The sequence below is a fragment of the Ascaphus truei genome, chromosome 15 (genome assembly GCF_040206685.1).
Source record: "Ascaphus truei isolate aAscTru1 chromosome 15, aAscTru1.hap1, whole genome shotgun sequence".
NCBI classification, from domain to species: Eukaryota; Metazoa; Chordata; class Amphibia; order Anura; family Ascaphidae; genus Ascaphus; species Ascaphus truei.
Genome location: NC_134497.1, coordinates 19756662 through 19776183, shown reverse-complemented (window position 1 = coordinate 19776183; position 19522 = coordinate 19756662). Strand labels below are relative to the sequence as shown.

At 51.6% G+C, this 19522-nt stretch overlaps 1 protein-coding gene across 2 annotated transcripts in view; it reads right to left on the bottom strand.

The window, feature by feature from the left end:
* Positions 1-2737: 2737 nt before the first annotated feature.
* Positions 2738-19522, bottom strand: part of PIGU (phosphatidylinositol glycan anchor biosynthesis class U) — a 16944-nt gene continuing 159 nt past the window's right edge. Inside the window, exons 1-12 of one of the 2 annotated variants that reach the window (XM_075571900.1) lie at positions 19519-19522; positions 17787-17851; positions 15568-15627; positions 14391-14453; positions 13014-13123; positions 11759-11859; positions 11107-11204; positions 9769-9923; positions 8883-9026; positions 7510-7634; positions 5052-5194; positions 2738-3962 (exon numbers count right to left, since the gene is read on the bottom strand). The exon at positions 19519-19522 is cut by the window's right edge and continues 158 nt beyond it. In XM_075571900.1, coding sequence (XP_075428015.1) covers positions 3849-3962; positions 5052-5194; positions 7510-7634; positions 8883-9026; positions 9769-9923; positions 11107-11204; positions 11759-11859; positions 13014-13123; positions 14391-14453; positions 15568-15627; positions 17787-17851; positions 19519-19522 — 1182 coding nt within the window. In that variant the 3' untranslated portion in view covers positions 2738-3848. Of the gene's footprint in view, positions 3963-5051; positions 5195-5652; positions 5775-7509; positions 7635-8882; positions 9027-9768; positions 9924-11106; positions 11205-11758; positions 11860-13013; positions 13124-14390; positions 14454-15567; positions 15628-17786; positions 17852-19518 lie in introns of those variants that run through there. The other variant, XM_075571901.1, reaches the window with a different exon arrangement.

Sequence of the window (19522 nt, the reverse complement as noted above, 5' to 3'; positions counted from 1 at the left end):
AAGGTTAGTTTGGCAAGATCTATCCTTCATAAATCCATGCTGACTATTACTAATAATTTTGTTTTCCATTAAGTATTCCTGAATGTTATCCTGTATTAAACCTTCAAGTAGTTTCCCTACTATTGAAGTCAGGCTTACAGGTCTGTAATTTCCCGGTTGTGATCTAGCTCCCTTTTTAAATATAGGCACCACATCTGCTTTACGCCAATCTTGTGGTACTGAGCCTGTGGAAATGGAGTCCTTGAATACTAAATATAATGGTTTTGCTATTACTGAGCTTAACTCCTTGAGAACTCTTGGATGTATGCCATCGGGGCCAGGTGCCTTATTTACTTTCATTTTTTCAAGTCGCTTATGAACTTCTTCCTCAGTTAACCAATTGTTCATTAATATGGAGGTTGTGGCTTCCTCCTGCGGCACTACTATTGAACTTGATTCTTCCCTGGTAAGCACAGAAGCAAAGAATGTGTTTAATACCTGTGCTTTTTCCTTATCTCCAATAATCTGCCTAACCATCTCATACTGAAAGGGTCCTATATTTTCTTTTCTCATTTTTTTGTTATTAAGGTACTTAAAGAACTTTTTAGGGTTGACCTTACTTTCTATTGCAATCCTTTTTTCCATTATCCATTTTTGCTAATTTGATTGCCCTTTTGCAATTTTTGTTACATTCCTTATAATTCTGATACGATGTCTCCGTCCCTTCTGACTTAAAGAATCTAAACGCCTTCCTCTTCTTGTCCATTTCCTCCCCTACCTGTTTATTTAGCCACATTGGTTTTGACTTATTTCTTTTATACTTATTACCCAAGGGTATACACTGATAAGTGTGCATTTCTAACAATGTTTTAAAGACTGACTATTTATCTTCTACATTTTTCCCTGCAAAAACATAATCCCATTGTATTACTACTAGATTAGACCTCAGTTTATTAAAATCTGCCTTTCTAAAGTTGAAGGTCTTTGTTGAACCCAAGAAATCTATTTTTTGATAATTTATTTCAAATGAGACCATGTTATGATCACTGTTACCCAAATGTTCCAGGACTTGAATATGTGTTATTACTTCTACATTGTTTGATATGACCAAATCCAGTATTGCCCCTCTCCTGGTTGGTTCCTCAATAATTTGGGTCATATAATTGTCTTTAAGCACCCCCAAAAACCTGTTTCCTTTTGTTGTAATGCTAATCTCATTGCCCCAGTCTATGTCTGGATAATTAAAATCCCCCATTATGCAAACATAAACCAGTTTTGATGCCTTCTCCATTTGCAAATGTATTTTAGCTTCCTCAATCTCACAGATATTTGGTGGTTTATAGCATATTCCCACAAACATTTTCTTTATACTTTTACCTCCACTGCTAATTTCTATCCACAAAGTCTCTACATTTTCATCATTCCCTTCATAAACATCTTCCCTTATAATAGGTTTTAGATCCGGTTTAACATATAAACATACTCCTCCATCTCTTCTATTTGTTCGATCCTTCCGAAAAAGAGAATAACCCTCTAAATGAACTGTCCAGTCATGGGTTTCACCCCACCATGTTTCAGTAATGCCTATGATATCATACTGCTCCCTTGCAGCTATTAATTCAAGCTCCCCCATTTTATCTGTCAGGCTTCTTGCATTAGCAAGCATGCATTTCAGGTTTTTTTCAGCCTTTAATATTATCTTATCTGCTCCTTCCTTTCTGCGCCAACTTGGTTTAGTCTTTAGAAGTTTTCTAGTATTATCTCTATTTACTATGGGTGTCTCACTGCTTGTCAAACTTGCTCTTGCCCCCATTCTACCTCCATACCACCTTGTATCCTCATCTATTCCATTTAGTTCAGTATCTGTTTCATTCCCCTCCCCCCTCCATCCTAGTTTAAAATCTCCTCCAACCCTTTTAGCATTCTCCCCCCAGCACAGAAGATCCCTCTTCATTGAGGTGCAATCCGTCCCTAGAATATAGATGGCACCTCTCAGAAAAGGAGTCCAAGTACTCTAAAAACCCAAACCCCTCCTTCCTACACCACTTTCTTAGCCATGCATTAACCTCCCCGATCTCTGACTGTCTCCCTGCGGTAGCGCATGGCACTGATAGTATTTCAGAAAATACTACCTTGGAGGTCCTTGCCTTAAGCTTTTGGCCTAGATCCCTGAAATCATTTTTTAGGACCCTCCATCTTTCTCTAACTTTGTCATTGGTGCCAACGTGTGCCAAGACCGAACGTGCACAGCCTGTATGGGGAATGTTAAGTTGATGTGATACAATATGAAAGTACTGATCCTTTCCTAATGGTCACAAGGTGCCTAAGGTTGATCCATACTGGCTCTATAAAAAAGGTTATATTACAAACATCATTGTAGGATGTCTCCCGTTGCCGGACCTCACGCCACGTGTAGCGTACCACCCAGACACAGAGGACTCGGACCCCCACCCAAGCAACAGGTATCCGTCTGGGGGCAGGATAAGGCGACGTTACACACTGTATTATATGGAACGGTCAAAACCACTCGGTACAGTTATTGTACCATTTAGACACCCCACCCCACCCACAGACACCCCACCCTACCCCACCCACAGACACCCCACCCAACCCAACACAGACACCCCACCCAACCCAACACAGACACCCCACCCAACCCACAGACACCCCACCCAACCCACAGACACCCCACCCAACCCACAGACACTCCACCCACAGACACCCCACACGCCTTTACCACAAACCCCGACTCGCTGAGTCCTCAGAACGGTTTTATTCAGTCCCTTCCTCCCCATAGAAATAAATAGGCGTTACAAAGGGGGAATGATCTGCAGATACAGGAGGGTTTCGGTACAAAGCTGCAGACCCTCCGTTCACCAGTGCAAAAAGAATACCGTATATCTTTAACCCTCGGGTCGCCAGGTCCCTGCGACGTACCACCGAGTTACTGGAGGAGAGTGCCACCAATCATGGCGTGTTAGGGTACAGCAGCACATAGCACTGCTGGGACGTGGCACAGGGATGCAGTGGACGTGGACAGTGTGTGTATATACAGATCACTGTGTAATGGAGTGTGTGATCTGATAGACACACACAATGTATTGATACCGTGTACACTGGCACAGCAACAGGTCTATAGTATATAGTATACACAATGTTCCTTTATATTATACTCTGTGCATTGGTACAAACACCAAAATATAACCTTGTAATTGTGTGTATACAAAAACCCACCTCGCTCACCCTCATAATGAAGTGTGTGTGTTTATACTGTATCAGTCACTAGCGCACACTTACATTCTCGTTCTTCAGCCCCTTCTCCCCATTCTCTTTTAAAATGACCATGCTGCACCGTACAGTGTCACCGAGTATCTACACCTCCCAATGCTGCTGCTACTCCTTTACTGCCAAGCGGCCCTGCAAAACTTTACAAACACTCTCCCCCACCCCTGCAGAAGTAAAAAGGTTACAGCAAAGTTAGCGTTGGCACCCTTGCCAGGGCTGCTGCGTTCAGCCACAGTGCCTGCCCCCACCCCTCCAAATAATCATACAGTAAGTTCTCAGCAACATCACACCGCTCAGCAGTGGTGTATACCGCAGCACGTATTTTGTTAGAAGGGGATCGCGGACACGACATGCTGCTACACCCTTTAAAAATAAAGCACCCCCCCGCCTTTCTCCCATAACCCCAAAACGTGGTAATACACAGTCCTATAATCTCCATATAGGATGGTCTCCCCCCACCCCCCCATGGGTTCCGGCTTGGGACGGAACCCAGTGTCTCTCCTCCGCGTGGGAGGAGGAACCTTCGCCACCGTCACGCCCCGTGTCTCACTCGCACTTCCTGGTGACCCCACCACAGGGGGGCGTTACTTCAGTACGAGGGCGGCTTCCGTCCCGTCTTTCTTGGTTAGGTACAGGCCGTGGTGAAGGTGGTACTCTCTGCGCAGGAAGGCGTAGAAGTAATCGGACACCAGCAGGATCTGCGGGGGGGGGGGGGGGGGGGGAGGAGGAGAGGGCGTCAGCGGAGTCAGAGGTCCCGACGAAGATGCGTTGGGAGGTGGAAGCGTTAGCTCCAACACAACTATTCCGCTCGGGGGCCCCGAAGGTCTCATGTGAGATTGAAAGGTGCGTTACATATTCCTCCCCTACGCCACGAAAAGAAGAAACCCTTCAAGGCGACACCCGCCTTCAAACAAATGTAACCAGATAACGCAAAGATTGGGCTACTTTGGAAGTTTAGGAAGTGTTATTGTGGTCCCTGAATGGAGGGGGCGCTTGGCGACCAAGTGTTTACTCGGCCACCCTGTCCCTGTTAAGAGGCGATAATGGAGGAGAGAGAGGGGGGCTTCGCCTGCGCAAACTCCCGCTCACCGCAGTGATGTCACAAAGAGGGAATAACACCCCCTCCCAAGTCTCCTCTCCCCCCCCACCCCCCCCGTGTTACAAACGACCTTTCAATAAGGAGATCAAAATACTGATCGGTGTCAGATTGGGGGCGTCAATAACCCACACCGGACCCCTTAAACCAGTCCCTGCTATGGGCTCGGTTTGGTACCAAGAGGGATTGCACTTTTAATAAAGGTATACGCCAGGATCCTAGTGTATACATTGCTCAACTTCAGTCCTCAAGCCCCCCCCAACAGGTCAAATTTGCAGGATATCCCTGCTTCAGCACAGGTGGCTCAATGCGTCCCTGCTTTAGCACAGGTGGCTCAATCAGCCCCTGCTTCAGCACAGGTGGCTCATTCAGTCCCTACTTCCGCACAGGTGACTGATTGAACCACCTGTGCTGAAGCTGGGATATCTTGAACCACCTGTGCTGAAGCTGGGATATCTTGAACACCTGAACTGTTGGGGGAGGGGCTTGAGGACTGGAGCCGAGCCCCCCTGCACTAGAATAGAAATGCCAGGGAGGCGGCCATCTTTAGTGCTACCCCCCATGAAACGTATGCAATGGGAAGCAGCAGCTTTAGTATCTGGTTAGAAATATATATAATTTTTTTATAAACCGTCAAGGCGCTTTCTGCCACGGAAGCGCGCCCACTGATCAGGGGCGCGGGGTCACTGACCTGTCCCACGTTGAACGAGAGCGTGATGGCGTAATAGAAGTTGGAGTTGGCGCTGCCCGCATAGATCCAGAGATGCCACAGGACCGGGAACAGGAGCGAGCAGACGACCAGCATGCAGGAGACGATGAACACGTTCCGCAGGACTGCGGGGGGGACACGCGTGTATAGATTAATACGTTCCGCAGGACTGCGGGGGGACGACACACGCGTGTACAGATTAATACGTTCCGCAGGACTGCGGGGGGCACACGCGTGTACAGATTAATACGTTCCGCAGGACTGCGGGGGGGACACGCGTGTACAGATTAATACGTTCCGCAGGACTGCGGGGGGCACACGCGTGTACAGATTAATACGTTCCGCAGGACTGCGGGGGGGACACGCGTGTACAGATTAATACGTTCCGCAGGACTGCGGGGGACACACGCGTGTACAGATTAATACGTTCCGCAGGACTGCGGGGGGGACACGCGTGTACAGATTAATACGTTCCGCAGGACTGCGGGGGGGACACGCGTGTACAGATTAATACGTTCCGCAGGACTGCGGGGGGGACACGCGTGTACAGATTAATACGTTCCGCAGGACTGAGGGGACACACACACGCGTGTACAGATTAATACGTTCCGCAGGACTGAGGGGGGGACACACGCGTGTACAGATTAATACATTCCGCAGGACTGCGGGGGACACACGTGTGTACAGATAATACGTTCCGCAGGACTGTGGGGGACACACACGTGTGTACAGATTAATATGGCTGCAGCCGATGCATGCGCAGTATGTAGTGCGGAGGGGGCGCCAGGAGACAGCGTTACCGCCCCGGTGTGTAGTGAGGGGGCGCCAGGAGACAGCGTTACCGCCCCGGTGTGTAGAGTGCAGGGGGCGCCAGGAGACAGCGTTACCGCCCCGGTGTGTAGTGAGGGGGCGCCAGGAGACAGCGTTACCGCCCCGGTGTGTAGAGTGCAGGGAGCGCCAGGAGACAGCGTTACCGCCCCGGTGTGTAGAGCGCAGGGGGCGCCAGGAGACAACGTTACCGCCCCGGTGTGTAGAGCGCAGGGGGCGCCAGAAGACAGCGTTACCGCCCCGGTGTGTAGAGCGCAGGGGGCGCCAGGAGACAGTGTTACCGCCCCGGTGTGTAGAGCGCAGGGAGTGCCAGGAGACAGCGTTACCGCCCCGGTGTGTAGAGCGCAGGGGGCGCCAGGAGACAACGTTACCGCCCCGGTGTGTAGAGCGCAGGGGGCGCCAGGAGACAGCGTTACCGCCCCGGTGTGTAGAGCGCAGGGGGCGCCAGGAGACAGTGTTACCGCCCCGGTGTGTAGAGCGCAGGGGACGCCAGGAGACAGCGTTACCGCCCCGGTGTGTAGTGAGGGGGCGCCAGGAGACAGAGTTACCGCCCCGGTGTGTAGTGCGCAGGGGGCGCCAGGAGACAGCGTTACCGCCCCGGTGTGTAGAGCGCAGGGGGCACCAGGAGACAGCGTTACCGCCCCGGTGTGTAGTGCGCAGGGGGCGCCAGGAGACAGCGTTACCGCCTCGGTGTGTAGAGCGCAGGGAGTGCCAGGAGACAGCGTTACCGCCCCGGTGTGTAGAGCGCAGGGAGTGCCAGGAGACAGCGTTACCGCCCCGGTGTGTAGAGCGCAGGGAGTGCCAGGAGACAGCGTTACCGCCCCGGTGTGTAGTGCGCAGGGGGCGCCAGGAGACAGCGTTACCGCCCCGGTGTGTAGAGCGCAGGGAGTGCCAGGAGACAGCGTTACCGCCCCGGTGTGTAGAGCGCAGGGAGTGCCAGGAGACAGCGTTACCGCCCCGATGTGTAGAGCGCAGGGAGTGCCAGGAGACAGCTTTACCGCCACGGTGTGTAGAGCGCAGGGAGTGCCAGGAGACAGCGTTACCGCCCCGGTGTGTAGAGCGCAGGGAGTGCCAGGAGACAGCGTTACCGCCCCGGTGTGTAGAGCGCAGGGAGTGCCAGGAGACAGCGTTACCGCCCCGGTGTGTAGAGCGCAGGGAGTGCCAGGAGACAGCGTTACCGCCCCGGTGTGTAGTGCGCAGGGGGTGCCAGGAGACAGCGTTACCGCCCCGGTGTGTAGAGCGCAGGGAGTGCCAGGAGACAGCGTTACCGCCCCGATGTGTAGAGCGCAGGGAGTGCCAGGAGACAGCGTTACCGCCCCGGTGTGTAGAGCGCAGGGAGTGCCAGGAGACAGCGTTACCGCCCCGGTGTGTAGTGCGCAGGGAGTGCCAGGAGACAGCGTTACCGCCCCGGTGTGTAGTGCGCAGGGGGTGCCAGGAGACAGCGTTACCGCCCCGGTGTGTAGAGCGCAGGGAGTGCCAGGAGACAGCGTTACCGCCCCGATGTGTAGAGCGCAGGGAGTGCCAGGAGACAGCGTTACCGCCCCGGTGTGTAGTGCGCAGGGAGTGCCAGGAGACAGACATGGAGAGACGCTGGAGAGAAAGGATGACTTACACCTGGAGAGATGGCTCCACATGGGCAGGAAAGCCATATAAAGCGCCACGTCCCCCACGGTGGGGTAGGACTTAAAGATGGAGATAATAGCGAGCTGGATGAACATCAGGAACATGGGGTGCTCTCTGCGGGGAGACACAGGAGTCAGGTTACGAGCGCGCGGAGAGAGCGCACATATACCGACGTGCGCACGTATACCGACGCGCGCACGTATACCGACACCCGACACACCACGTATACCGACACCCGACACGCGCACGTATACCGACACACGCACGTATACCGACAACCGACGCGCGCATGTATACCGACGCGCTCACGTATACCGACACCCGACACGCCACGTATACCGACACGCGCACGTATACCGACACCCGACACGCCACGTATACCGACACGCGCACGTATACCGACACCCGCCGCGCGCGCACATACCGACGCGCGCGCACATACCGACGCGCGCGCACATACCGACACGCGCGCACATACCGACACGCGCGCACATACCGACACGCGCGCACATACCGACACGCGCGCACATACCGACACGCGCATGACAGATCTATAAAGGTAAGTTGAACAGCAATATAAGCACCCCCCGCCCTACCTATTACCATATGTAGGGGGGCACTGGGGTAATTGGAGTCAAATGAAGAAGTGGCGTGCTCGCCGCAAAGCTTGCGGTGCCTCCCCACCACAGTACCCCTTATTGTGCACCCTCCCACGCGGGTATAAAACCTTTTTAAAGAGCTAGACCGGTTATGGTATATGGTACTAGAGAGTAATAGATACTCTAACCCCCTAATAAGTGTATGGTATATGTGTACTATATCAAAACAACATTTTAATATAGCACACATATAAAAAATGTTAAACTGAAACAATAAAACATAGCGGGGAATAAAACTAATGCACATACACACATCAATGGAGAAGTTCATAGTACAAAACACCTAAGAGGTATTGTTAGCCCCTCTTAAACCTCCATCAGAGGGACTGCTTAGCTAAGTACAGGTGGCTGTTTGGGAGGCGTTATATTAGATCCGCACTATTGACTTGGTATTTGTCAGTAATCTACAGTATGTTCTCCCACGCAGGAGGGGGGCACTATAAGAGGCACTTTGGTGGAGAGGCACCGCGAGCTTTACGGCGAGCACTCCACTTCTTTCTTCATCTATAAAAAGGTAAGACGGGAAGACCCCAGCCAGGCCTGCTGCCCCGCCATAAAATTAGCATTCTCCAAGCCGATGTGCGACTGCCTCGGGTGTCCCCCCCCTAACAGTGGCAGGGGTCCCGCCCTGACGCAGACGCGGGTGACGCGGTTATGACAAGCCCCGAGTGCGAGGTCCCAAACCCCCGGGGCGTCCAATTACTTTAGCTTGATGGCCAGCGGCACGGCGTAGAAAAACACGTTGATCTGGAAGACGCAGACGAAGAACAGGCTGAAGTGTTCAAACATCTCGGCGAAGAAGTACCAGAAGAGTCCGATGTTTGGGGTCAGGTCCGGGACGGACAGTCTGCAGCGGGGAAAAGAAAAGCGGGGCGCAGGGTCAGGGGGCGCGGCAAACGTACGCTACATACGTGCTAGAGCAGGGGTGGACAACTCCCATCCTCACGGGACTCCAAGGTCAGGGTTTCAGGGCATCCCCTGCTTCAGCACAGGTGACTCAATCGACATCTCTGCTCGAGAAACTCCCTCTGACATGAGACCGCCATTTTAAGATCCCGCTCTGCAAACGCCCCCCCTCCTGCTGTCACCCAACAGTCCCCGTCGCCGGCAGAGCCGGGAGTGACCTCACCGGAGGTGACAGCCGGACGGCAGAGACACGCAGGACGCTGAATATGGCGGCACACTGAGGGAGCCGTGACGCCCGTCACTTGGGGGTGTGGGGGGAGGGGGGGTGGTTTAGTTGAGCTGAACCCCATTCGTTTCAGCTCCGGGACCCCCTGTTCCCGGAGATACGGACCTCCTTAGGGGGTACCGGAACCCACTCGGCTAGCATGGTTCACGAAACGGCGGACTTTCAATGCGCCGCGTCCTGCCGTGATGTCATCAGGCGCCGCTTACCGTCGGCCCACGTGACGCGGGAGCTTTAACCCTAGCCAGAGCTCCTACCAGCACCCCCTACGGGAAGTCTGTACCCCTAGAAGCAGGGGGTCCCCAGAGCCGAAATGAATGGGGTCCCCGCTCCCGAGACCCCCCCACCGGGGATTGCTGGTCTCGGCTGATGAGCCACGGGAGGGGCCACGCTCACTCACATGAAGCCATATACAGACTGCAGGAAGTCCCAGGAGCTGAGCAGGAAGAAGGAGTGGCAGATCAGGACCAGCAGGCTGCCCAGGTACAGGCAGGTATACTGACAGGTGAAGCGCCAGAACCCCGAGCCGGTCAACTTCACCGCGATGAACTCTCTCTGCGGAGCAACGCACAGGTAATCAGCAGCGGGGAGCAGGCCCCGGGTAACAATCTCCCCTGCAAGGATGCAGGTCTCATTCACTATGCAGACCTAACTGTGTTAATAGCAAAGATTGGAAATGAATTACATACTGTATATCTTCAGGGCATCTGAATATGGGAGAAAAACAAAAAGGGACCCCTGGGGGGGGGGACTGACCCCTTAACCACGTCGCTGCCATTAGTACACTGTGGCCCTAGGAGGGACTGGCCCCTTAACCATGTCACTGCCATTAGTACACTGTGGCCCTAGGAGGGACTGGCCCCTTAACCATGTCACTGCCATTAGTACACTGTGGCCCTAGGAGGGACTGGCCCCTTAACCATGTCACTGCCATTAGTACACTGTGGCCCTAGGAGGGACTGACCCCTTGACCATGTCACTGCCATTAGTACACTGTGGTCCTAGGAGGGACTGACCCCCTAATCATGTCACTGCCATTAGTACACTGTGGCCCTAGGAGGGACTGACCCCTTAACCATGTCACTGCCATTAGTACACTGTGGCCCTAGGAGGGACTGACCCCTTAACCATGTCACTGCCATTAGTACACTGTGGCCCTAGGAGGGACTGACCCCTTGACCATGTCACTGCCATTAGTACACTGTGGCCCTAGGAGGGACTGGCCCCTTAACCATGTCACTGCCATTAGTACACTGTGGCCCTAGGAGGGTGTGGCCCCTTAACCATGTCACTGCCATTAGTACACTGTGGCCCTAGGAGGGACTGACCCCTTAACCATGTCACTGCCATTAGTACACTGTGGCCCTAGGAGGGACTGACCCCTTGACCATGTCACTGCCATTAGTACACTGTGGTCCTAGGAGGGACTGACCCCCTAATCATGTCACTGCCATTAGTACACTGTGGCCCTAGGAGGGACTGACCCCTTAACCATGTCACTGCCATTAGTACACTGTGGCCCTAGGAGGGACTGGCCCCTTAACCCTGTCACTGCCATTAGTACACTGTGGCCCTAGGAGGGACTGACCCCTTAACCATGTCACTGCCATTAGTACACTGTGGCCCTAGGAGGGGCTGACCCCTTAACCATGTCACTGCCATTATTACACTGTGGCCCTAGGAGGAACTGGCCCCTTAAACATGTCACAGTCACCTGACTGTCCCTTTAAGCACGTACCTGTAGCAGGTAAAGCAGAGCGGGTGTGAACAGGGTAAGTGGGTATAGAGACTGGTAGGTGGCTAACGCCAGGAACATGGCGCTGAGCAGCGGGCTACCTGCAGGGGGGAGAAGAACCGGGGTGAACAGAGCGTAGTGACATCACACCAAAGGGGGCGGAGCCAGAGAAACCCCGTACAAGGCCAAATATTCACTCTGGTCGTGTTAGGGGGACACCTTTTAACACCGACGTCTTGTGTCGGTTATAACAAATATGGCCGCCTGGTGATGAATAGGTAGTCGCCAAACCACCGTCTGATGATGCTGTCCTTTTCTTTTGGTGCTCCGGAGCGAGCCCTGAGCGTGCGGCCATTTTGTGTCCCCCCCGGACAGGTTTTCAGTGGACTGATGCTTGAAGAGCAGTAGTTATGGCCGGAGCGGCCAACTCCGGTCCTCAAGGGCCACCAACAGGTCAGGGTTTCAGGCCATCCCTGCTTCAGCACGGATTGAGCCACCTGTGCTGAAGCAGGGATACCCGGAAAACCTGACCTGTTGATGGACCCTGAGGACTGGAGTTGGCCAATGACTGAGTTAACGCCACGGATGTGGGTTTAATTCCAGCCACATACCACGCCACGCCCCGCACACCCGCCTGGGCGTGGGGCGCACGTACCTTTGATGGTGGACAGGATGAAGAAAGCGATGACGGCGTTATTTATGGCGCAGGTTGACTTAGCCACGCAGGACATGATGGTGTAAGGGTTCAACAGGTAGCTGGAAAGAGAAGGAGCACACATCCTAAAAGGTGCAACTCTGAGGAGCCGGTAAAAAAAAAAATACAACATTTTGGGGAAGAGGAGGGGAGAAGGGACTGACCCCTTAACCATGTCACTGCCATTAGTACACTGTGGCCCTAGGAGGGACTGACCCCTTAACCATGTCACTGCCTTTAGTACACTGTTACCCTAGGAGGGACTGACCCCTTAACCATGTCACTGCCATTAGTACACTGTGGCCCTAGGAGGGACTGACCCCTTAACCATGTCACTGCCATTAGTACACTGTGGCCCTAGGAGGGACTGACCCCTTAACCATGTCACTGCCATTAGTACACTGTGGCCCTAGGAGGGACTGACCCCTTAACCATGTCACTGCCATTAGTACACTGTGACCCTAGGAGGGACTGACCCCTTAACCATGTCACTGCCATTAGTACACTGTGGCCCTAGGAGGGACTGACCCCTTAACCATGTCACTGCCATTAGTACACTGTGGCCCTAGGAGGGACTGTCCCCTTAACCATGTCACTGCCATTAGTACACCGTGTCCCTAGGAGGGACTGACCCCGTAACCATGTCACTGCCATTAGTACACTGTGGCCCTAGGAGGGACTGACCCCTTAACCATGTTACTGCCATTAGTACACTGTGGCCCTAGGAGGGACTGACCCCTTAACCATGTCACTGCCATTAGTACACTGTGGCCCTAGAAGGGACTGACTCCTTAACCATGTCACTGCCATTAGTACACTGTGGCCCTAGAAGGGACTGACCCCTTAACCATGTCACTGCCATTAGCACACTGTGGCCCTAGGAGGGACTGACCCCCTTAACCATGTCACTGCCTTTAGTACACTGTGGCCCTAGGAGGGACTGACCCCTTAACCATGTCACTGCCAATAAGTACACTGTGGCCCTAGGAGGGACTGACCCCTTAACCATGTCACTGCCATTAGTACACTGTGGCCCTAGGAGGGACTGACCCCTTAACCATGTCACTGCCATTAGTACACTGTGACCCTAGGAGAGACTGACCCCCTAAACATGTACACTATGGCCCTAGGAGGGAGTGACCCTTTAATGACATGTGGTGGGCAGTTCAGATGCCACCTGTGAACAGAATATGCAGGACCCCACACAGATACTTACAAGATGGCCACTTTCAGGGGTACATAGTACATTCCTGTCGGGCTCCGCAGAAGATCGTGAGACTCTGGAGAATATTTCTTCAGCTCGAGAAGCAGCTTCTGCTTTTTAAACTGCGAGAGGGGACAACACACACAGATTCACCCCCTTTAATGCAGCAATCTCCCGACCCCCTTTATGTGAGCGTTACAAATCCGGAGGTTCTGAATCTCTAGTTTGGGGTTGCCACTCTAACCTGTACACTCCTCTGGGCTCCGGGGAGCGCCCCCTTTTAACCTCCCAGACACTTCATGTTGCTTACCCAAAAACGCTTTTATCTCCTGAACGGAGCGTCCGATTTTAAAAATAAAAAAACAGACTTGGAAGCGGCAAGAAGAGATCAATGGGGGCCGGCCGCTTTAACGCTGCTAACTGGAGCACAGGAGTTTCTAGCTTCGGTCACCAGATCAGCTCGGTTTAAATGAATGGGATTGAGGGGCTCCCTGGCCACACAGGCCTGCCGATCCGAGACGCTTCGGTGCCAACGGCAAGCTTACTTTTTGATTTGATTGTAAGCTCTTCGGAGCAGGGACTCCTCTTCCTTAATGTTACTTTTATTTCAGAAGCGCTTATTCCCATGACCTGTTATTTATATTATTTGTTATTTATATTATTACCACGTGTATTACTACTGGGAAGCGCTATGTGCATTAATGGCGCTATATAAATAAAGACTTCCATTACATTACATTACATTTTGATACGCGATGAATAAAACCCGCCTCCACTTCCCAGCATTCCCAAGAGTCTGCGCCCCCCCCCTCCCCCCCTATTCGTCAGCCCTTCTTTACAACAAGAATATTTCAAAGGAAACCTTTTTTTTTAAATAGGTGTGACATAGGGGGACAACACAGTAATTATGACCCCGGGGATCCCCTGCTTCCCGAGATGCAGGGGGGGGGGGGTGTGGTGGGGGGGTCTGGCAGCTGTGTGGGGCTATCGAAATGGTGGATTTAAAGCGCTCACGTGACACGGGCAATAGGAAGCCGGGACGTCATCTGCTATTGGCCGGCGTGACCGGGACATTTAAACCTGCAGGGATGCTACTGGCGCCCCTAACTATCTCGCGGAGCAGGGGGTCCCCGGAGCTGAAATTAACACTGTTCAGCTACAGTGACCCCCTGCTTCCAATCTAGCCACAAGGGGGGGAGGGGGTGCTCCATTAAGCAAGCCCTCCATCAATAAAACACCAAGATAGCCCGAGGAAGGTCTGCTTGGGGACAGAAACGTCGGCGTGTCTATGGTTCTAATACACTCTTAAAAAAGTATTGACGCTGTGCTGTGTATTCTACCAACCGTGACTCGGGTGACGTATAGTTTGAGATATAATCTTGCGCTTACCGTTACTTTGTTAAACTCCTGAACTGCGAGGTAAAGCGCCACTGCGGTCAGCGCGTCGGTTATCTGGGGAAAAGGCAGGACATTAAAACAATTTACTCCAAAATCCGGTAATGGAAATGCATGGTACACAGACATGGTGTCCTTCAAAATGTATTTCTATAGCTGGGTTTAGCAGGAGAGATTAACTGGAGGTGGTGTACAAAGCTTTCCAAACCTCGCAGGTCTCTTCTTCACATATGCAGAGATTTCCCAACCTCACAGGTCTCTTCTTCACATGTACAGAGATTTCCCAACCTCACAGGTCTCTTCTTCACATGTACAGAGCCTCCCAAACCTCATCTGTATTTTTAATTCATTTTACATTAAATAAAATATTGAACCAACGGTTACATAAATAACTTAATGAGATATATTGATTGTTAGTTGGGATTTGCAAAATCTAGCAAAATCACAACACAATTCCAGCAAGCAGCCACAGAGCCAAGGACTCATCAATCCCGGCCAGTATAGCAACATAAAGGGGATATAGGTGCATGTTGCACCGAAACATTGGACATTACGGCTTATATAGCGCGGTTTCCCAACCTTCGCTTCCCTTGCCAGAAAATATCAGCCCCCGTACCCTAATGAGTAAATCTTATCAGCGACCCCTCAGACTGTCGCTAACAGACTGTGTGAGCGATCCCTGGCAGTGTGGTGTCCCGAGCTCGTGGGGGGAACACACGCTTAATAATCTCCCCAAACTGCCCCTCAGTGTGTGCAGGCAGCATGGGGGGTATCGCTGTCACTCACTGCGGGAGCTTCCAAAGTCACGCCCCACAATGCCTTGCTGCTGCAGATGCAAAGCATTGTGGGAAGCTTCTGCTGTAAGTGACAGCAATACCCCCTCCCCCCCACGCTAAGGTGCAGTTTGGGGTCTCACTAAGTGCGCAGCCCTCACACGGGCTCAGGACCCCGCTATACTGCCTGGGAACCCCCAGTACCGATTATTTGGTGGTGAGCCCCTCGTAGACGCCTCATGCGCCCCGTGTTGGGAATCGCTGACTTACGGCATTAAGATGACGATGTTGTTGGTGTTTGAAGGTTTACAAAATATACAGAGAAATAACTGTTCACACGCCCCGTTTATTTTACGAGTGAAGGGGTAAGCGCCCCATTCAACAGGTTATAATCTTACCATGAACACGATCTCAGCGTACTCTACCAGGAAGTGGAACAGGTATAACGTCAGGGGGGTCTGAGGGATAAGAGGACAGACAAATGCACTTAAATATCTATATATATTGTTATTGATCCGGGTTACTGAAAAAAAGCAGGTCCCTTAGTAATGACATAGGAAAGGCACAGCTTCCCTGCGGAAACCGTGCACTGCCCCCAACAACAGAGAACCAAACGCGTTGGTATTATTTCATTTTCCCCTCGCCAAGGCCCGAAGCCTGCAGTAAAGTGTCCACATGGAGATTCCTCTGGTGCTAAACTTCCCCAGGCAGCACAGAGCAGGATTCCAGATAAGCTAGAAAGCAGGGTTGGCCAACTCCAGTCCTAAAGGGCCATCAACAGGTCAGGTTGAGGATATTCCTGCTTCAGCACAGGTGGCTTAATCAATCCCCGCTTCAACACAGGTGGCTCTTCGCCATCTGTGCTGAAGCACGGATATCCTCAAAACCTGACCTGTTGGTGGCCCTTGAGGACCGCAGATGGCTAGCCCTGATTTCTAGGATCTGTTTTGCATTGTGCTCAAGAATGTCTTCAGTCTCCCCCTTTTGTATTTAAATCCCTCTCCCGCCTAAACCCTCTCACTCACTGCCCCACACCCCAGGAACGTCCTTACCCCTCATTATCTGAGTGGCCCCCTCTCTCTACAGATTTAGGACCTATCTAAAAGCACCCCTCTGTAACGCTGCGTATGGGCAGCTCCGTGACTGATACTATACACCTCATATACTGACCGTGGCCCCCTGCAAACGCACTTACCCGCCCTCCTACTGTCTCTGTAAGTTCTCCCTACTTCACACTTGGATTGTAAGCTCTGCAGGGCAGGGACTCCTTTTCCTATCCTCACTTTGTCTTAATAAAATACACACTTAAAAAAGAGAAAGTTAAAAACAGACCCCGTATTGCACAGGGGTGCGAGGGGATCATTCCAAAAATACATTGTCAAGGAGGAACTGCAGCTTTAAACGCGCCATGGTCGTTTGTTGATTTTAGTCCTATATAGGACAGACCCTATAGAACCATCTAAAGAGGGAGCAGCAGGGCAGACGTTATTCTCAGAAATTCTGATTCTGCACCCAAGATCACCCACACCCTGATTTAATCTGGCGGAAGAGTTTGGAATGGGGCTGCAATCTTCTGCAGCGCAGGGAAGCCAGCGTCACAATCACAACGTGCTGAATAGGGGGAGCTGTAAGCGTCAGAGGTTGTAATTGATTCCAGAAGCCTGTGCGTTTAACCAAAACCTTAACCGTTTGGGGGGGGGGGGGTTGCCAGATGAGCCAGCAATGTAACGGTTAAATATTTCAACGGCAGTTGCTCACATTGATAAATTGTTTAAAATAATAATACAGTAGTAATATAAAAATAAATGTTTTTGTTAGGTACGAACACAGCGATGTGAGATCTCTCCCCATACAACACTAGAAAAGTCCAGTCTTGAAGTCTTATTACAGCACCCCATGATTGACCAGAACTGGGGTGCTCTCTGAAGCCAATTAACAGCCCCTGCCCTCCAAAGACAACCCCCCCCCCCCCCACACCCCCCCCATTTGAGTACAAAAACCCCACAGTAGTTGTAGTGCTGTCCTGCGCTCTGGGGTGATGGTGTAACAGTCTGACCACACGAAGGAGATAGTGTGGAGTGCCGCTAGAGGGGGACCCAGAGGTATGGAAGATATCATTCTTACCTCCGTCGCCGGTCACCCCACTCCCGTAGTGCTGTATCAAGTGGCTAAACTGTTGTGCCGGTCCCTGGCGGCTGCAAGCAACAGTGAGGTACCTCCCACACGCCTTCGGCACCGCGCTTCCGGGATCTCAGTAGGTTGAGGGAAAAAAGAAGAGCAGGCCTCCGGAGCAGCAGCAAGGTATGGCATAAACGATTGATCCAATACCGGTCAGAAAGGCTTTACTGTACACAACTTGACAGACAAGTCCATGTACTCCCTCCGAAGTGGATACCTTACTGCTGTTCCGGAGGCCTGCCCTTTTTCCCACAAAAACAACCCCAACCTCATTTCAGTTAAAATGTTGATTTCGGCTTTGATTAAAAGGACCTTGCGCTGTATTTCCAGTAAACAGGTGCTGTGTTTGGTCTCGCAACGCCAACACATCATTTAGAACAATGTTTTGGTACCGTGTAAGGAAAAACAAGATCTCGCCGGCAAAGAAGGGGTTACTTACTTCATGAAAGACATCTCCTGAGTAAGGGGAGACTCCGAGGTCTAGAAGGGACAGTCCTTCCACCACTGCAAGAGACAGACACAGGTCAGAGGGTCCCCTTACAGTCAAATAATCTCTCTGCAGATTCCTGTGCAGGCAGTGGGAAGGGTGGGAGGAATGGTCTTGAAATAGCAGGCTGGGCGTGAATATCTTCATTGGAAAAATTAGATATTTTTATATCCACATCTGCAATGAATCGACAACCCTCTCTGATACTACCCATAGACTTTTCATGGGATCCCCCTCTACAATAAATTATTTGTCCTCAGACTTTTATGGGAACTTGTCTACAATTAATTATTTATCCCCATTCTGAGACCCCAATGACCCCTCCCTCTTTCATTCATTCAGCTGCCATCATTTTTTAGTGCAGAAGTTTCATGTTTAGGTTCACAAATATTCCCACCGGAGATATCTGGGTGGGAAATAAGGGAGATCTCGCGTTGCGCTGAAATGCATGGGAATGAGGGAACTTCTATCAGGGAGAAAGCAGGCAAAAAAATACATTTAACAGCCTGGTCTCCCTTAAAAATATTGTGTTGCTTTAGGATATGGACCATGCCCCTGTATAAGATAAATAAGGGAGCAGTGATGCCATTGGAAAAGTGCAGATTTTCCCGAAGCTTTGGCTGTATAAATACTAGCCCCCACTACTATTTTCGATTAATTTCTATGGGATTTCACCATTGAGTTTCAGCCCCTGCCATTATCTTTAATATTTGAGTGAACACATACTATATATGTATGTCTGTTTATCCATCAGTTTTCTACGTTCTCCCTGATAAATAATCCCTGCACCCCATTTGGAAAATAAAACACCCTTCAAATTCTCCCTGCTTCCCTTATGAGAGCTTCCCCATGCTGGATGATATGGAGATGGGGTGTAATGGCTGGTCTGTCCTTAATGCCCCAGACAAGTCACTAATACCCCCATCACAACCCCTATCACCTCATCCCTTAATACTCCAGTCAAGCCCCATTATCCACCCCATCCCAATCTCTACTGCCCCAGTCTCCAATACCCCATCTCTCCTCTTCTTGCCCCACACCAATCTCTACTGCCCCAGTCTCCTATACCCGAGCTTGCCTCCTATTGCCCCAGTCACTAATATTTATTTATAAAATGTGTTACCAGGAAGTTACCTCTTGTTTTCAAGTATGTCCTGGGCACAGAGTTACATTAAAAGAACAGGGTTATACAGTCAATTCTCAGACACTTCACGGACAGAGAGTTGGAAAATTGGGTGCAGGGGATAAAAGGGCTGGTGGGTTTCAGATTGAATTAGAGAAGATTTAACATCACCAAACATCAGTGAACTGCAGCAAACGGCTCACACCCTTTGGCTGCTCCAAAGGCTGTCCGCCCTTGGGGTGACGCAGATGTACACAGAAGGGGTTCAGATTGAATGCAGCTGTGGATACCGCAGCTCTACTATTGCCACATCCCAGTCTCTACTGCCCCAGTCCTTAATACCCCAGTTCTCCTCCTGCCCATCCCAGTCCCTAATACCCCAGCTCAATCTCTACCCCCCCCCATCCCAGTCTTCACTGCCCCAGTCTCCTATACCCCAACTCAATCTCTACCCCACCCCCATATCCCTGTCCTTAAACCCCTACCTCTGCTATCAATGCCCTACCCCAGTCTCTAGTGCCCCGCCTGTCCCTAATACCCACAGCCCTGCCCCCTCCTCACCCCT